Below are 19,925 nucleotides of genomic sequence, written 5' to 3'. Positions count from 1 at the left end.
TTCTAGGATCTCTAGTCTGAGAACAAAGACATTCCCTACTGCTGGTCAAAGACAAAGGAACCCCATTCCCAGTCTCTAAACCTCCTAGCTCATCCCCATCTTCTATTCTCATCAGAGGGTAACTTGTGGTTTTGGTTCTCTTTTAGGTGACTTATAGGGATGGGACTCAGACTGCCAGGTTTATGTTGCAAGTACTTTAATTACTCCCTGATCCATCTAGATGCCCCGCTCTTTTTATTATTTTCAGACAGAGTCTCATTAAGCTTCCCGTACTCCAACTCAGCCTCTCCAGGAGCTAGTGTTACAAGTCTTGATCTTGCCATACCTAGACTGGAGTTCAGATTCTTCTGCTAATTTTCTAATGATTTGTGTGTGATTCTTTAGTTTCTGAATGCCTTGATTACTGTAAAATGTTAAAAAAAGAAATTCCTGGACAGTGGCGGCACGAGCATTTAATCCCAGCACTAGGGAGGCAGAGGCAGGTGGATCTCTGTGTTCAAGGCCAGCCCAGTCTACAGATTGAGTAAAGAGAGGACAGCCTGGGCTACACAAAGAGAAACACCATCTCCAAGGGAAAAAAAAAAAAGAAAGAAAGAAATGAAATAAAACCCTAATCATTAAAGAACTATGTTTCAAACAAGATGAATTACAGAATTAGTTCTGAGGTCATACTTATTTGGTAACTTATTTAGTTCTTTTCTGTATTAAACTGTGAGGAGAGAGTTCTGTTAACCCAGTTAGCTAGCAAACTGTAGCAGAGCTGGTTTTCTAAGTACAAAGGCCAATTGGCTTGCAGTAGCATCAAGTATCAGGGGCAATGTGAGATCTTAAGGGCCTCCCAGATCTTTAACTATAAAAGCAGTAAGAATTTTAAGGCCCATTTTCGGGATTATAGAGCACTTTTGGTAAACTGAGGAATCCATCAATAAACCTTTTTTAATTTTCACCACCAGGGTTAACTGGCAGCATCAGAAAACTGAACGAGAAATCACATAGCCACACTTCAATGTAGGTTAAATGGAGGCAGATCTTCACCAGCGCTATGAAATAAATCCTTAGTTTTCTCCGAAATCTCTTAAATAATATGTTGAGCTGAAACTGAAAAACTACAAAGCAATCCTTTCTTGAGGTCAGCAGCTTCCTAGTTCCTCCACCGCCTCTCTCCTCCCTCCTCACTCGCCCCACCCCGAGGCCACCCCAAAGGATTGATGCAAGGGAGGTGAGGCCAAAGTCGAACTTCATTGTTCACGGGACACTCTCTCGAAGAGCCCGTTGGACGCGCCTGCGCAACGTGCGTTCTTTGTGAGGGGCTGCAGCAGGCTGCTTGTTTGTGTCTTGCCTCCGGGCGCGGAGGCGGGATCGAGGGAGTGGCCTGGCAGGCGCATTCGGATTGGACCGCCACAGAGAGGTGGACGGGTGCGGGGCGGGGCCTCGGGTAACAACACTAGCCGCGGTGGCCAGCGCTATTTGTTGCTGCGCCGCCTCGCCCGAGTCATGGTCCTTGCCCCGAACCTTCCAGCAGCAGCCTCCGCCGCCGCCCCGTGACGCCTGCTCCCCGTCGTCTGCCGAGCCCCGCGCCATGACTGTCGTCTCCGTTCCACAGCGAGATCTCGCTCTGGGCGGCCGCCTAGCGCCGCTTGGGTTCCTCGGGGCCCTCCCGATGGTGAGCCCGGCCCCGCCGCCCTTGCCGCGCCTTCCGGACCCGCGCGCTCTGCCACCCACCCTCTTCCTGCCGCACTTCCTCGGAGGGGACGGGCCGTGCCTGGCGCCCGCGCCTCGCACCGCTGCACCGTCCAGCTGCAGCTTGGTCCCGGCCGCTGCCCCACGGGCAGCGCCCAAGAAGCGGCGGAAGAAAAAGGTGCGGGCCAGCCCGGCCGGGCAGCTCCCAAGCCGCTTCCACCAGTTTCAGCAGCACCGGCCGAGCCTGGAGGGTGGCCGCAGCCCGGTGCCGGGGCCGATCGCAGCGCAGGAGGAGCGGGGTCCAGGGGCCACTGCCCTGCTATACAGACAGCCCCCACTCGCGAAGGAGGTAGGGCCGGTGGGGGCGGGGCGGCTGTTTACTCGGGAGGGAAGTTTCCGTGACGCTCGCTGGAGTCGTGGGGCGGAAGCAGGGAGGGGGAGGGGCTGGACTGCTGCGCTGGCTCCGCCCTCTGGCTCCGGAGCCAGCCAATGGGAGCAGCGGCTGTGGCCCAGCAACAGCCTGCATTTAGAAGGTTGGCGGCGATCCAGGGGGTTTCGGCGTTCGGGGCTCTGAGACCTGCGGAGGGCTGACGTCAGCCCGCTACGTGCGGCGCTCTGGGGCTCTCATGAAGGCGGTGCTGGGTGGGGGCGGAGGCGCAGGCGCCTTGCCCAGTAGGGCACCCGACCCGACCCACTCACGGCCTGACCCACTGAGTCTGACCCGGGATTTGGAAGTTGGCAAGAGTCTCAGTCTGATGCCCGACACTAGTGTTTCACAGTCCTTGTGCTGTGAGCGGTGCAGGCCGGCACGAGCTTTCCTCGCTGGAGGGGCTTCTAAGCAGTGCCCAGAATTGAGTTTTAGAAGTTATAAAATGGACATTGCAGTTAACTGATACGGATAAAATTTTGTCGGGGCTTAAAGGTTTGAGAGTTTTCTTACCAAAAACAAAACAAAACAAAACATCGTAACATACAATTTGAGGGATTCTTTGTTGATAATGACACAAAAAGCAGCCATTGTACTGAAATTGTACTTGATCAAGGTATGCCAATGGAGAGGAATAAAAATTTAGATCCTGAGGTGGTTTTTTTAGTTTTTCAGACAGGCGTTTGCATTACCTTGGAACTCACTGTGCATCGGAGAACATTGTTTTTTAAAGGCTACCGTTAGGGTGTGGATTTGTGTGACCTTGTACTTGCCTTCAGTTTTTGTGCAAGCGTTAGGGGGAGTGATCTAAGGGTAGAGTTTCCATCTGGTGCAAATTCTGTAGATTATACTTTTGGCTAGGAAAGTTACTAGGGTGCAAAAGTTTTTGGTCTGTTTGTTAGGAGTGGGGCTGAGTTTATAAGATTAACCAAGTAGCCCAGGCTGGCCTAGAATTTACCTTTCTGCGTCTGCCTTTACAGGCCTTTTGGTTGAGTTTAGAAGATTGTCCATGAGGTTGTTGAATCTCAAAGGCAGTCGAAAACGGTTTTTTCTAACCTATAGAGGACACTTGCTCCTTTCCGTTGTTTACAGTTAGAAAACATGGGGTTGGTTAGAGTTTTTAAAGCGATTTCTTACTGTATATAAGTTTAGTGTATGCTGTAATTAAGAGCATCAATTTCAATAGCAACTAAGAGGCATGCCATTTGGACATCCAGTAGCAAGCACAGCCTGCACGTAAGTATTTAGTTAAAACTGGATTCAATTCTAGAGGAACTTAAGAACAACTTGGCAAAATAGATCTAAAGATAATTTTTATCTTAAACTGTTCACTTTTGTGTTCTTTGTAGGTTTTAAAATCAAAGATGGGAAAATCGGAGAAAATTTCCCCTCCCCATAGCCAGCTTGTGCATGGTATACACTTGTGTGAACAACCAAAGATAAGCAGACAGAAAAGCAAATTTAACTTGCCACTAACCAAGATCACCTCTGCAAAAAGGAATGAAAATGACTTTTGGCAAGATTCCGCTTCCTCTGATAGAATGCAGAAGCAGGAAAAAAAGCCTCTGAAAAATACTGAGAACATTAAGAATAACCATTTGAAGAAATCAGCATTTCTAACAGAAGGGAGCCAAAAGGAAAATTACGCCGGAGCCAAGTTCAGCGACCCACCGTCCCCTAGTGTCCTCCCAAAGCCTCCGAGTCACTGGATGGGAAGTACCACTGAGAATCCCAGCCAGAGCCGGGAGCTGATGGCAGTGCACTTGAAAACGCTCCTCAAAGTGCAGACCTAGGCTCCAGTCTGCAGTGTGTATTAGACACAGATTCCCCCGCATCCTCGGACTGAAGGAAGTGGATACGGCAGTGGAAATTTGCCGTATCGCAGCATCCGACACAATGAGCTTATGTCACACAAGCAGCTTGTATTATATTTTGTATTTTGTAAATACTGTATACCATGTATTATGTGTATATTGTTCATACTTGAGAGGTACATTATAGTTTTGTTATGAAAGTATGTATTTTCCCTGCGGATGTGGTGGGTGTTTTGTATATATACAGTGGAGATATTTTAAGTGGGTGCTAAGGCACGTGGAAGACTGTTTATTTGCACAGGTACTGACATTTTTTTAAGAACAGCTGTCAAATCTCAAAAGTGAAGATCTAAATGTGAACAGTTTACCTAATGTACTACTGAAGCTTAAGTCTGGCACAATCACTGTAAACATGGAGTTTGTGTTTCTCTAAATTGACTTGACTTTTAATCTGTAATTACTAGAAAGCTTCCTATTTTTACCAAACTTGACTTCTGGATATCAGTATATTGCCATTATTGAAAAGATTTAAAACACCTCTAATTTTAAATACCAACAAAATTGGTTGTAATCAAATTTTAAATCAATAATAATAATTTGGCCTCCCCCCCCCTTTATGGTGGTCTTGGCTTTTTGTGTGTGACTGAATGAATGTGTAAGCAGGTGACTCTGTGGTTGGACTTGGAACATTTATCGTCTTTGTGCTAAAATAGCAATTATGCTATGAAGTTTAGATGTGCTTAATTATTTTTTTTTTCTTTTCTTTTTTTCAGAGCTGGGGACCGAACTCAGGGCCTTGCGCTTGCTAGGCAAGCGCTCTACCACTGAGCTAAATCCCCAACTCCATGCTTAATAATTATTAAGGTTAATAATTTAACCTACCTCTAAGAGAAAGAATTTCCCATCTTAGAAATGAATGTGAACACAGGTGAAGCTGGTTATTACAAAAAATTAAGACAGGATCTCGAGCTAGCTCAGCTGTGGAGTTGAGATAACCTAGAACTTCTGGTTCTGCCTCCAGTGCTGGGGTTGCTGGCATACACCACCACCCCTGGTTTAAGTGGTGCTGGGGATAAACAGGGCTCGGCATGCTCGGCAAGCAAGCACCGTGCCAACAGACAAGCTCTAGAGTACGTAATTCCTCGTCTTCATTGCCATTTGGAGATAATTATTTCTGATCTTGATCTTGTTTCCTGCTCCAAGCAGGGCTGGCACTTTTGTAATCTGTTTGCCTGAGGAACTGGGGTCACAGGCAAACTCTCACACCTGATTTAGGATCTCCTTTTGTGTGAAGTGTCACTGCTTGACTTCCATTATGTGCATGTGAGTACAGTGCCCATAATCTCTCACAGATGGCCACAGGCCGCTCTGATCTGGGTAGCCTGTCAATTGAGATCCCCTCAGATAACCTCCGGTGGCTGCTCCACCTCAACCTCCTCAAACAGAATCTCCCCCAAGTTCTGTCAACGACCTCCGGATGGCATAGAGGGGCTTTGGCTGTCCACTTTGTCACATATCATCATTAATGTCTTCTGCATGCAGCCCTCACACACAAAAATTATTTTTGTTTAGTTTTAAGCCACAGTCTCCCACGTTACTGTAGCCCAGGAGTTCGGGGTGACCCCTGCCTCAGCCTCCTAAACGTTGGGATTCTGGGCATGCATCACCACACCCAGCTCCAAAACACAGTCCTTTTGTGCTTGTGTGTGAGCCCTGGACAGTGAGCTCTGGGCTTTGGGCATGAAAGCGGGCGTGCTACTATTGAGCTCTATACCAACCCCCATTTTGATTTTTCAGGTTGAGACAGGTCTTTCTACCAACAGCAGACAGCCATGAGTTTGTGGTCCTCCTGCCTCCCCAGTGTTGGGATGACAGCCATGTCCAGGATAGGCTGGGTGTATTAAATAGATCACGGAGGCTGGGAATACAGATCAGTGCTAAGAGTTCTTGCCTACCTCGCAAACACGAGGCCCTAGTTTCAATTTCCCACACTGAAAAACAAAAATTCAAAAACCACTGACTTCTTTGCCAGACATAGTGCTATGTGTTTTCATCTCCACGGTTTGAGGCCAAATGGGCTCCTTATCCAGACCTGCCTTAAACCCTTCCCTCACATACACACTATGAATTTTCAACATATATTTTCTATTTAAAATGGGCTTCTCAGCCATACTCTCATCCTGACTGAAAATGTACCTGCAAATGCTACAGGCAGCCCTCCAGAGCTGCTTGTGTATACACAGGTACTTGAGTTACAGAGAATTCCCCAAGACTGGACTTTGCTAGCCTGACTGTCAAAAATGAATTATAGATGGGTTCTTGGCAGTCTTGTGTTTGGGGAGGAAAGGTAGCAAGTCAAAAATAGTTTCCTTAAGTTTTTAAAAAATCTTAGTTTTCATGTATGGGTTTTGCCTATATCTAATGTCTGTGCACCATGTGCAAGCCTGTTGCCCTCAGAGGCCAGAAAAGGGAGTCAGATCACCCTGGAGTTACAGATGTCTGTGAGCTGCCAGGTCGATGCTAGGAATTGAGTCTGTTCCTCTGGAGAAGCATCCCTAACCACCACACCACCTCTCCAGCCCCTGGGTGTGTGTGAGTATGTGTATGCATATGTGTGTATGTGTGTGTATGCATGTGTGTGTGTTTGTGTATGCATGTGTGTGTATGTGTGTATGCATGTGTATATGTGTGCTTGCATGTGTATAATGTGTGTATGCATGTGTATGTGTTTGCATGTGTGCATGTGTGTATGCATGTGTGTGTATGTGTATGTATGTGTGTATGCATATGTATGTGTGTATGCATGTCTTGTGTATGTGTATGTATGCATGTATGTGTGTATGCATATGTATGTGTGTGTGCATGTGTGTATATGTGTGTATGCATGTGTGTATGTGTGTATGCATGTGTATATGTGTATGCATGTGTATGTGTGTTTGCATGTGTATATGTGTGTATGCATGTGTATATGTGTGTATGCATGTGTGTATGCATGTGTATGCATATGTATGTGTGTGTCTGTGTGTATGTTGCTGCTGATTAGCAGGTTCTCATTGTCCACGCTGGCTTGGAACTGGTGGGCCTCCTACTTCTACTTCCTGATTTCTGGATTACAGACATGCACCATGCCTGGTTATTTTCTGTTTTACTTTTTGTTTTTATAAGTAACAAAACTTCCTCTTGCATTTTGGTTTTCAGATTTTTTTTTTTAAGTAATAAGACTTGTGTTTTACAGGTTTTTTTTTTCTTACTTGTTCATTTATTTCTTTATAGACGGGGACTCCTATAGCCCACACTGACCTCAAACTCATGATTCTCCTGCCCCTGCCTTTCAGGTACTAGGACTGCTGGCTGTGCCACAATGCTCAGTTTTTCCCTTTCATAAACATTTTGGTGATTCTTGGTTATCTCCAACCTATCTCAATATACTGTAGAGTACCTTCCTTAGCATGTGCAAGGCCTGAGTTTAATCCTTGCACATGCGCCCCCCTCAACCCCAAGCCTGTGTGAGGGGCTTGAGGTATTCAAACAATAGATGGGGGGGGGTGGTAATGGTGGTATTTTTCACTGTTGCTGCATTTGTTTTGGTTTTGGTTTTTGTTTTGTTTTAATTCTTGCAATACAGTCTTGCTATGCACCCCAAGTGTATATTATAGGCATGGGCCACACCCATGTGAGCAAGAAGATATTTTGGCATTTGCTTGTAAACATGAAATCATAGAGGGCTTTGGTTTTGATCCTGTCAAGGTTGGATGTAACTGCTTACTTCTGTAATCCTTTGTACTCTGGAGGATGAGGCAGGAGATCAGGGCCTTCCTAGATGACATAACTGACTTAGAATTAGCAATAGCCCCTGCTAAAACAAACAAACAAAAAATATGCTCAGTGCTTGTCTTAGTTAAGGTTTTACTGCTATGAATAGTCACCATGACCAATGCAACTCTTATAAGGACAGCATTTAATTGGGGCTGGCTCACAGGTTCAGAGGTTCAGTCCATTATCATCAAGGTGGGAGCATGGCAGCATCCAGGCAGGCATGGTAGAGCTGAGAGTCCTACATCTTCATCTGAAGGCTGCTAGTAGAGTATTGACTTCCAGGCTTAGGACAGGATCTTAAAACTCACACCTACAGTGATACACCTACTCTAACAAGGCCACACCTCTAAAGAGTGTCACTCCCTTGGCCAACCATATTCAAACCCTGACAGTGGTACAATTGTTTCCTAACTTATACAAGGCCCTAGGTTTATTTAGTACTACCCAAAACAAACTAAAACACTCCCCCTCTCCCAAACCTTGGGCAAGTTACTGATAGGATTTTCTTGTTACAAAACAAGGGCTCACACTGGTTTTATACAAAGGTGAACAAATAAATCTTAGCCTTTAAATATTACGCTGCTTTTAAATGATAGAAGACACCAGTCTCAAGGAGAGTTGCCCTTCCTTTACCTTCTATAGCTTAGAGCCACTGTGCATTCAAACCAATATCCTTAAGCCTCTGTGTATTTTACTTTTGTTTTTGATTTTGAGTTTCACATTGCCCAGAAGAGCCTAAAATTCTGGAGGTAGCTGAAGATAACCTTGAACTATTGATTTTCCTGCCTTTGCCTCTCAAATGCTTGGATTATTGGCATGAGCCACTGTGATGCTCAGAATAAGAATAACTCCCGGAGCACCATATGCCTGAATGCTTGGTTATCAAGGGGTGGCACTAGCTGAGAAGGATTAGGAGGTGTGGCCTTGTTTGGGAAGTGGGGTGTTCTTTGAGGAAGTATGTCACTGGGGTGGGCTTTGGGGTTTCAAAAGGCCAAGCCAGTCCCAGTGTCTCTTCCTGCTGCCTATGGAATCAGATGTAGAACTCTCAACTACGTATTCAGCACCATGTCTGCCTGCAGACTTCCATTCTCTTCATCAGGATAATAATCCTTCCTGTCTAGATGATCATGGACTGAACCTCTGAAACTGTAAGCAAGCCCCAAGTAAATGCTTTCCCTTGTAAGAGTTGCTGTGGTCATGATATCTCTTCACAGCAAGAGAGCTCTAACTATGATAGCCACCATGTCTGACCCCAAGATACAACCTATAATGAAGAATAAAGATATTCTAGGAGGCAACTTTCCATGATACACCACCAACTTTTGATGGCCCAAAGGCACTTAAAATTATTTAGTTGTGTACATGTACACCACAATGTGCTTCTGGAGGTCAGAGGACACATATTTGGAGACAATTCTCTTTATATGGGTCCCAGGTACTGAATTCAGGTCACCAGGCTTGCACACCAAGTACTTTACCCATTGAACCATCCTATTGCCCCCCATCCAGACCCCCAACGCATTTTCTCCCCAATTCAGTCCTTTGGTTTCCTCTAGACATTGTCTTAGTTTTAAGGTTATTTTTTGGTTGTTATTTTGTCTCATTTTGAGATAAGAGTTTTATTGTATAGCTCTGCCTGGCCTGGAACTCACAAAAGCTGCTTTTGCAAAAGACATATCACAGTGCTCAGGGAAAGAATTCTAGGCAAACCTTCCTTCAGCTCTCTAGTTGTGACTGTGTGCCCTGTAACTTTTTTCATCTTAGCCTCTTTATTTGGAATCATATTATTTTATCATGTAGATATGGTTAAATATATGAATGAATAACTTAAAACTTGAAGAGAGCAGTTCCAAGCACACAGTAATGGTCAAAAATATAATTGAAAGAATCTCTTAGGAGACAATCCTCTAAGCATACCTATTAGTGATTGTTTAGCTGGTTACATGCCAGTCCAGAATTATGTTCATTAGGTTGAGGTGAGGAGAGCGTAGTGATTTGGATAAGAATAACCCCTTGTGACCCAGCGAGAGACTTGTGCACCTTCCAGTTTCCATCTGTGCTGGGAACGGAGCCTCAGCTCTGGATCCAAACCCAAACAGCCCACATTCCAGGTGTAGCTCCGCTTGCTAGGTATTCTGACACATCCAGGATCACAGGATCACAGGCTCACAGGAAGGACAGGCTGCAGTCAGAGACAGGGAGGCCAGTTAACTCCAGAGATAACCAGATGTCAAGAGGCAAGTGTAAGAACAAAAGCACCAGAAACCAATGTGACTTGGCAACATCAGAACCCAGGTCTGGATAACCCAACACACCTATAAAGCAAGATTCAGACCTAAATTCTCATTTCATAAAGATGATAGAGGACTTTAAGAAGAACATAAAATAAAAACAAAAACAAAACAACAACAACAACAAAAAACAAACCTCCCTTAAAGAAAAACAGGAGAACATTAGTAAACAAGAAATAGCCCTTGAAGAGGAAACACACAAATCCCTTAAAGAAATACAAGAGAACACAATCAAACAGGTGAAGGAATTGAACAAAACCATCCAGGATCAAAAAATGGAAATACAAACATTAAGAAAAACACAAAGGGAGATAGCCCTGGAGATGGAAAAACTAGGAAGGAGAAAAGAAGTCACAGATGTAAACATAACCAACAGAATACAGAAGATAGAAGAGAGAATCTCAGTGGTAGAAGATACCATAAAAATCATCAACACAACAGTCAAGGAAAATAAAAAAATCAAAAAGCTCCTATCTCAAAACCTTCAAGAAATCCAGGACACAATGAAAAGACTGAACCTGAGAATAATAGATATAGAAGAGAGTGAAGATTCCCAACTCAAGGGCCAGTAAACATCTACAACATAATTATAGAAGAAAACTTCCCTAACCTAAAGAAAGAAATGCCCATAAACATACAAGGAGCCTACAGAACACCAAACAGATGGGATCAGAAAAGAAATTCCTCTTGTCACATAATATTATTAAAACGACAAATGCACAGAACAAAGAAAGAATATTAAAAGCAGTAAGGGAAAACAGTCCAGTAATATTACAAAGGCAGACCTATCAGAATTACACCAGATTTCTCAACAGAGACTCTAAAAGCCAGAAGATCCTGGGTAAATGTCATACAGAACCTAAGAGAACAAAAATGCCAGCCCAGGCTACTATACCCAGCAAAACTCGCAATTACCATACATGGAAAAAACAAGGTATTCCAAGACAAAGCCAAACTTAAACAATACCTTTCCATTAATATCTTTCCAGCCCTACAGAGGATAATAGAAGGAAAAGTCCAACACAAAGAGGGAAACTACATCCAAGAAAAAGCAAGAAATTAATCTTTTCAGAACAAACTCAAAAGAAGAGAAACACACAAACATAATTCCACTTATAACAACAAAAATAACAGGAACCAACAGTCATTGGTCCCTAATATCTCTCAACATTAATGGACTCAATTCCCCAATAAAAAGATAAAGGCTAACAGACTAGATACATAAACAGGACCCAGCATTTTGCTGCATACAGGAAACACACCTCAGTGATAAAGACAGACATTACCTCAAAGTAAAAGGAAAACAATTCCAAGCAAATGGTCCCAAGAAACAAGTTGGAGTAGCCATTCTAATATCCAACAAAACAGACTTTCAAATAAAAGGTATCAAAAATGATGGAGAAGAACACTACATATTCATCAAGGGAAAAACCCACCAAGAGGAACTCTTAATTCTGAACATCTGTGCCTCAAATGCAAGGCATTTGAGAAAGAAACTCAAAACACACATTGAACCTCACACAATAATAGTAGATTTCAACACTAAAGGAAAGATCATGGAAACAGAAGCTAAACATAGATACAGTGAAACTAAAAGAAGTTATGAACCAAATGGACTTAATAGATATCTACAGAACATTTCACCCTAAAACAGAAGAATATACCTTCTTCTCAGCACCTCAGGGTACCTTTTCAAAAACTGACTATATACTCAGACATAAAACAAACCTCATCAGATCCAGAACATTAAATTAATGCCATGTATTCTATCGGACCACCATGGACTAAGGCTGGTCTTCAATAGCAACAAAAACAACAGAAGCTGGAGAGATGACTCAGCGGTTAAGAGCACCCGACTACTCTTCCAGAGGTCCTGAGTTCAATTCCCAGCAACAACATGGTGGCTCACAACCATCTGTAAAGAGATCCGATGCCCTCTTCTGGTGTATCTGAAGACAGTTACAGTGTACTTATATATAATAAATGAATAAATCTTAAAAAAAAAAACAACAGAAGCCCACATACGCATGAAAGCTGAACAACTATCTACTCAATGATAACTTGGTCAGGGAAGAAATAAAGAAATAAAAGACTTTTCAGAATTCAATGAAAATGAAGGCACAACATATCCAAACTAACAGGACACAAGGAAAGCAGTGTTAAGAGGCAAACTCATGCCTCCATAAAAAAAGAAAAATTGGAGAGATCATACACTAGCAGCTTAGCAGCTCATCTGAAAGCTCTAGAACAAAAAGAAACAAATACACCCAAGAGGAGTACATGGCAGGAAATAACCAAACTTAGCTGAAACCAACCAGGTAGAAACAAAGAGCACTTACACAAAGAATCAACAAAACTAGGAGTTGGTTCTTTAAGAAAATTAACAAGATAGATAAACCCTTAGCCAGACTTACCAGAGGGCACAGAGATAATATCCAAAGTAATAAAACCAGGAACGAAAAGGAGACATAACAACAGAAACAGGAAGTTAAAAAAAAAAATCAGACCCTACAACAAAAGTCTATACTCAACAAAACTGGAAAACCTGGATGAAATGGATGATTTTCTAGACAGATACCAGTTGCCAAAGTTAAATAAAGATCAAATAAACTATCTAAACAGCCCCATGGAAGGAAGTAGAAGTCTTCCAACCAAACACAGCACAGGGCCAGATGATTTTAGTGCAGAATTCTACCAGACCTTCAAAGAAGATCTAATTCCAATATGTTTTAAACTATTCCATAAAACAGTAACAGAAAGAACACTACCCATTGCTTTTCATGAAGCCACAGTTACACTGATCTCTAAACCATAAAAAAACCCAATGAAGAAAGAGAGCTACAGATCAATTCCCCTTATGAATATTGATGCAAAGATACTCAATAAAATTCTCACAAACCAAATCCAAGAACACATCAAAACAATCATCCACCATGATCAATAGGCTCCCTCCCAAGGATGCAGGGTTGGTTCAATGTAGGGAAATCCATCAATGTAATCCACTATATAAACAAACTCAAAGGAAAGAACCATATCATCATCTTACCAGATGCTGAAAAAGCCTCTGACAAATACAACACCCATTCATGTTAAAAGTATTGGAGCGATCAGGAATTCAAGATTCATACTTAAATATAATAAAAACAATATACAGCAAACCAATAGCCAACATCAAACTAAATGGAGAGAAACTCAAAGCAATCCCATTAAAATCAGGACAAGGCTGCCCACTCTTTCCTTACCTATTCAATATAGTACTCAAAGTCCTAGCCAGAGCAATTAGACAACAAAAGCAAATCAATGGGATACAAATTGGAAAGGAGAAAGTCAAGGTACCACTATTTGCAGATATGATAGTATACATAAGTGACCATAAGAATTCTACCACAGAGTTCTTAGAGCTGATAAACAACTTCAGCAAACTGGTTGCATATAAAATTAACTCTAACAAATCAGTAGCCTTCCTCTACTCAAAGAATAAAAGGGCTGAGAAAGAAATTAGAGAAGCAACGCCCTTCAAAATAGTCACAAATAATATAAAATCCGAAGCAAGTGAAAGATCTGTATGACAAGAACTTCAAATCCCTGAAGAAAGAAATCAGAGAAGACCTCAGAAGATTGCAAGATCTCCCATGCTCACGGATTGGCAGGATTAATATAGTAAAAATGACCATCTTACTGAAAGCAATCTACAAATTCAATGCAATCCCCATCAAAGTTCCAACTCAATTTTCCATAGAGTTAGAAAGAGTAATTCTCAAATTCATTTGGGATAACAAAATCCCAGGATATCAAAAACTATTCTCAACAATAAAAGAACTTCTGGAGAAATCACCATCCCTGACCTCAAGCTGTATTACAAAGCAGTAGTAATAAATAAACAAACAAGCAAGCAAACAAACAAACAAATAACCCTCCATGGTATTGATACAGAAACAGGCAGGTAGACCAATGGAATAGAATTGAAGACCCAGAAATGAACCCACACACCTATGGTCACTTGAGTTTTGACAAAGGAGCCAAAACCATCCAATGGAAAAAAGATAGCATTTTCAGCAAATGGTGCTGGTTCAACTGGAGGTCAGCATGTAGAAGAATGCAAATTGATCCATTCTTATCTCCTTGTATAAAGCTCAAGTTAAGTGGATCAAGGACCTTCACATATGCTGAATATTCACCAGATATGCTGAATCTAATTGAAGAGAAAATGGGGAAGAGACTCAAATACTTGGGACATAGGGGAAATTTTCCTGAACAGAACACCAATGGCTTATGCTCTACGATCAACAATTAACAAATGGGACCTCATAAAATTGAAAAGCTTCTGTAAGACAAAGGACACTGTCAATAGGACAAAATGGCAACCCACAGATTGGGAAAAGATCTTTACTAACCCTACATCTGATAGAGGGCTAATATCCAAAACATACAAAGAACTCAAGAAACTAGACTGCAGAGAACCAAACAACCCTATTAATAAATGGGGTACAGAGCTAAACAGAGAATTCTCAACTAAGGAATATGCAATGGCTAAGAAGCACCTAAAAATGTTTAAAATCCTTAGTCATCAGGGAAATGCAAATCAAAACAATCCTGAGATTTCACCTCACATCAGTGAGAATGGCTAAGATCAAAAACTCAGGTGACAGCAGATGCTGGTGAGGATGTGGAGAAAGAGGAACACTCCTCCATTGTTGGTGGGATTGTAGACTGGTAAAACCATTCTGGAAATCAGTCTGGAGGTTCCTTGGAAAATTGGACATTGAATTACCTGAGGATCCAGCTATACCTCTCCTGTGTATATACCCAAAAGATGCCCCAACATATAACAAAGACACATGCTCCACTATGTTCATAGCAGCCTTATTTATAATATCCAGAAGCTGAAAAGAACTTAGATGTCCCTCAGCTGAGGAATTGATACAGAAAATGTGGTATATCTACATAATGGAGTACTACTCAGCCATTAAAAACAATGACTTCATGAAATTCTTAGGCAAATGGATGGGACTAGAGAATATCCTGAGTGAGGTAACCCAGTCACAAAAAAATACATTGTATGTACTCACTAATAAGTGGATATTAGCCAAAAAGAAGCTCGGAATACCAAGATACAACTCACAGACCATATGAAACTCAAGAAGAAAGACGATCATATCAAAGTGTGGGTGCCACAGTACTAATCAGTAGGGGGAAAGAGAAAATCTTTGGGAAGTAGAGGAGGAGAGGAAAAATGGGGCATGATTAGGTATGGGAGTAGACAGGCAAGATGTACAGAGGGTCAGGAAATTGAACAGAGGTGGGTACCAATGGAAGATGGGGAACTGGGGGTAGCCACCAGAAAGTCCCAGATGTCAGAAAAGCAGAGGCTCCCAGGACCCAATGGGAATGAAACTAGCTGAAATACCCAACAAAGGGGAGAGAGAACCTATAGAGACCATATCCAGAGGTTAGGCACAGCCCCCAGTTGAGGGATGGAACCACCCACCCTTCACAAAATTTTAACCTAGAATTGTTTCTGTCTAAAGGAAATACATGGACAAAGAGTGGAGCATGGATGGAAGGAAAGGCCATCCAGAGACTGCCCCACCTGGGGTTCCATCCCATCTGCAGCCACCAAATCCAGACACTTGCTGATACCAAGAAGTGCTTGCTGACAGGAGCCTGATATGGATGTTTCCCGAGAGGCTCTGTCAGAGCTTTACCAATACAGATGAGGATGCTTGCAGCCAACCATCTGAGCATGGGAACTCCAATGGAAGAGTTAGGGGAAGGACTGAAGGAGCTGAAGGGGTTTTCAACCCCATAGGAAGAATAACAATACCAACCAGCCAGACTCCCCAGAGTTCCCAGGGACTAAACCATCAACCAAGGAATACACATGAAGGGTCCCATGGCTCCAACTGCATATGTAGCAGAGGATGGCCTTGTCTAGCATCAATGGGAGGGGAAGCCCTTCATCCTGTGAACTTGATGCCCCAGTGTAGAGGAATGCTAGGGTTGTGGGGTGGGAATGGATGGGTAGATGAGGAAGAACCCTCGTCTGAGGCAGGGGGAGGGGGTAGAATGGGGGGGGTTGGAGGGGAAACTGGGAAGGGAGATAAGATCTGAAATGTAAATAAACAAAATAACCAATAAAATTAAAAAAAATACTCCTTTGCCCATTGGCTCATATATTTGAATGTTTGGTTCCCAGTTGGTGAACTATTTGGGAAGGATTAGGAGGTGTGGTCTTGTTAGAGGAGGTGTGGTCTTGTTAGAGGAGGTGTGTCACTGGGAGTAGGCTTTGAGATTTCAAAAGCTCAAGCCAGGCTCAGCCTTGCTTTCTCTGCCTGTAACTTTCAGACCAGATGTGTACTCTCAGCCACTGTTCCAGTGCTGTGCTTGCCTGTTTGCCTGCCTGCCTGCCTGCCTGCTGTTATGCTCCTCACCATCGTGGTCCTGGACTTAACCTCTGAAATGGTAAGCAAGCTCCAATTAAATGCTAACTTTTAAAATTTGCCTTGGTCACGGTGTTTTTTTCACAGTGATAGTTAACAATAACTAAGACAGAAGTTGGTACCAGGAGTGGGATATTGCTGTGACAGGTCATATTGGAGAAATATGGAAGACCCTGGGACACAGGACTGGAAAAGTGGTTGAATATTGTAAGCAGGGCTTATTGGGCTATCCTAGTAGGAACATGAAAGGCTATAGGTTTCAAGAAGTTTCAGAGAAGAATATTAGAGACCATTATTTTGATATTTTTGGCAGCAAGTATGTCTGCTCTTTGCCCTTGCCCAAAAACATCTGCCTAAAAGTTTGGACTAATGTCATCGGCAGTGGACATTTCAAGACAGCCTAGTATTGACTATGTCATGTGGTTATTAATGATCACTCTTACACAGATCTACAGTGAAAAGGTTAAGTAGGGCAAAAAGATAAACAAAATGTACAGTTTGAAGAGAAAACGGACACCAGGAAATGTAGTGTTAGAGCCCAGTCCTGTGTTCAAGTAGATAAGAAATTTAAAGAAAGGCCCAGGGCTACATGGAATCAGGGAAGTGTAGCCCTCGTGGTAAGCCGCCACTCTTGGAAACAACTTCTGTCTTAGGTGGGGTTACAAAACCCACGACAAGGAACTTTTAAAAGAAAGCATTTAACTGGGGGCTTGCTTCAGTTTCACAGGGTGAGTCCATGACTATCATAGCAGGGATCATTGTGGCAAGCAGGCGGGCATGGTGCTGGAGAAGTAGCCAAGAGCTCACGTCTGATGTATGTGTTATGTTGAAGAGTTGGATACAGGAGGATCAGAGAGCCAGCCAGTCCAAGGGAGAGAGACGTGTTGTACTCAGCAATGTGAAAGGAATGGGAGAGATACAGAAACATCTAATAAGCTTTTAGATATTGGGCCACAGACAAGCCAGATTTGGAACTTGCCCTGCTGGTTTTTAGTTTTGGTTTGGTACATTTCCTTATTTTCCCCTTTCATCCATTTTGAAATGGTAATATATACCATGTGCCATTGTATGTTGGGAACGTGTGATCTGCTTTTTGATTTTACAGGGGCTTACACATAAGAGATTGCCTTGGGACTCAGAAGAGATCTTAAGCTTTTAAACAGTGCTGAGACTATGAAGGACTATGGGGACTTTTGAAGTTGGACTAAATACATTTTTCATTATGATATGGCCAAGAGTCTATGGGGGTCAGGGAGTGGAATGTGATGATCTGAATGAGAATCATTCAAAGGCTCATATATTTGAATGTTTGGTTCCCAACTGGTAGACTAGTTAGGGAGAATTAGGTGTGGCCTTGCTGAAGTAGGCATGTCGCTGAGGATGAGCTCTGAGGTTTCTTTTTTTTTCTTTTTCTTTTTCTTTTTCTTTTTTTTTTTTTTTGGTTCTTTTTTTCGGAGCTGGGGACCGAACCCCGGGCCTTGCGCTTCCTAGGTAAGCGCTCTACCACTGAGCTAAATCCCCAGCCCCAGCTCTGAGGTTTCTAAAGCCCAAGCTAGGCCCAGTCTTTGCAGCCCCTCTCTGCCTGCAATTTTCAGATGAGATGTGAACTTGCAGCTACTGCGCGTTGCCTGCCTGTCTGCCTGCCACCATGCTCCCCACCATGATGATTATGGACCAACCTTCAGAAACTGTAAGCAAGCTCTCAATTAAATGCTTTCTTTTAAAAGTTGCCTTGGTTAAGCCAGGCATGGTGGCACATGTCTTTAATTCTGGCACTTGGCAGGCAAAAGTAGGCCAATCTCTTTTGGAGGCCAACATGATCTACACAGCAGGCGTCAGGACAGCCAGGACTACACAGAGAGACGCTCTTTCAAACAAACAAAACGTTGCCTTGGCCATGTGTTTTGTCAGTGCAGTAGTAACCTTACCTAAGACAAAGAAAGACCAACACTAGTAGTGGGTGGTACTAGCCCCTGAGCTAAGGTCTTAGACTCTATAAAACATGAGAAAGCTAGCTGGTCACAGGCATTCACTCATTTCCTTCTGCTTCCTGACTTCGAGTGCCATGTTAACAAGGAACTTCAAGCTTCTGCCTCCATAATTCCTACCATGATGGACTGTGTCTTGATAAATCGCACCTCTCAAGAAATAGTAACAATAATTTAAGAGGCTGGCGAGATGGTCCGGTGGTTAACAGCATGGAATGCTCTTCTTGGGAACTCAGATTCAATTCCCAGCACCCATACGGTGGCTCACAACCACATATAACTCAAGCTCCAGGGGTCTGACACCCTCTTCTGACCTCTGTGGTCACCTGGCATGCAAGGGGTGCACAGACATACATGCAGGCAAAACGCCCATACATATAATACAAATTTAAAAAGTTATTTAAGCCACTATCATTCTGTATTTCCACCAGACTGAACAGTATTCTCCCCAGCATTAGGTACCCATGAGCCATTCTGCCTCCATCTTGGGTTTAAAAGCCATTTTAGAGTAAAGACAAACTAGGTTTAATTCTGTTTATGATTAAACCTCTGTTTCTTAAAGACTGGGCTGTGCCCCACATGTATCCTTAACACAAATGGCTCTGTGCTGCCTGTTCCAGGAAATGGCAACTGTATCTATGTTTCAGAAGGTTATTTTGACCATCTAGAACTACCTTGTAACCACTACCTGTCGCTGTGACTACCTTGTTATAAGCACCTAGCAACCATGTCTGTTTCAGGATGTTATTATGAATAATTTAATGTGTTTATGTTCTGCTTCTGTAACCCTGCCTATTTGCCTGTCCAATCCCCCACTTGGAAATCTCCTACCCTTGATCTTTAAAAAGTCCTGTCTTCCTCAAGCCCAGTAATGATCTCTTGAACCCCACATTCAGGGGGAGATATCCCATGTACATGAATAAAAAGGCTTGCTTTAATCAATTGCTTGCTTTACTTGGCCTTGATGGTTTGGGTCAGTGTTCTTTCTCCTAGAACCTTTAGGAAACAGCGCTATAATGAAAAACCATGGCAAACCTAAGCGAATAGTTTAAAATGTTTAGGAATGTATGAACTTTTTCCCCTAAGTGCTATAGAATGCTGTTATCTGGGCATGATGTGGCCAGTGCATGTAGAAATCAGAGCAGCCATGGTTAATCCATAGGACCCTCACAACCCACCAAGAGGCCACTAACATCCCCTGTAGAAAGGGAAGGAAGCCTCATGAGACAGGACATGGGACACAGGACATACTTGTTGGGGGAGGCTTTTGTTCCTCCCAACAAGTACCTTATAGCAGCCTGTAAGCTCTTCTGTAAGTAAGCCTAATTCAACTTGTCCCTTCCCCAAGCTAGACTTGGGTAGAATATTATTATTGGTCTGTTGTATATTTGAAATTAATAGAAGCAACATGGGATCCTTTCTGTGGCAAATAGAAGTTTGTTCAAATTCCCCAGGAAAAGTCATGCACC

At 42.9% G+C, this 19,925-nt stretch overlaps 1 protein-coding gene across 2 annotated transcripts in view; it reads left to right on the top strand.

Annotated features, from left to right (window-relative positions):
* The window catches only part of Pnrc1 (proline-rich nuclear receptor coactivator 1), a 45,904-nt gene extending 41,366 nt beyond the window's left edge, over nucleotides 1-4,538 (top strand). Inside the window, exons 1-2 of one of the 2 annotated variants that reach the window (NM_173322.2) lie at nucleotides 1,447-2,029; nucleotides 3,457-4,538. In NM_173322.2, the coding sequence (NP_775444.2) occupies nucleotides 1,580-2,029; nucleotides 3,457-3,900 (894 nt within the window). In that variant the 5' untranslated portion in view covers nucleotides 1,447-1,579 and the 3' untranslated portion in view covers nucleotides 3,901-4,538. Of the gene's footprint in view, nucleotides 1-1,446; nucleotides 2,030-3,456 lie in introns of those variants that run through there. The other variant, XM_039109351.2, reaches the window with a different exon arrangement.
* The last annotated feature ends 15,387 nt before the right edge of the window (nucleotides 4,539-19,925 follow it).

Source organism: Rattus norvegicus, chromosome 5 (assembly GCF_036323735.1).
Source record: "Rattus norvegicus strain BN/NHsdMcwi chromosome 5, GRCr8, whole genome shotgun sequence".
Classification (NCBI taxonomy): Eukaryota; Metazoa; Chordata; class Mammalia; order Rodentia; family Muridae; genus Rattus; species Rattus norvegicus.
This window is presented reverse-complemented; position numbering and strand designations above follow the sequence as displayed.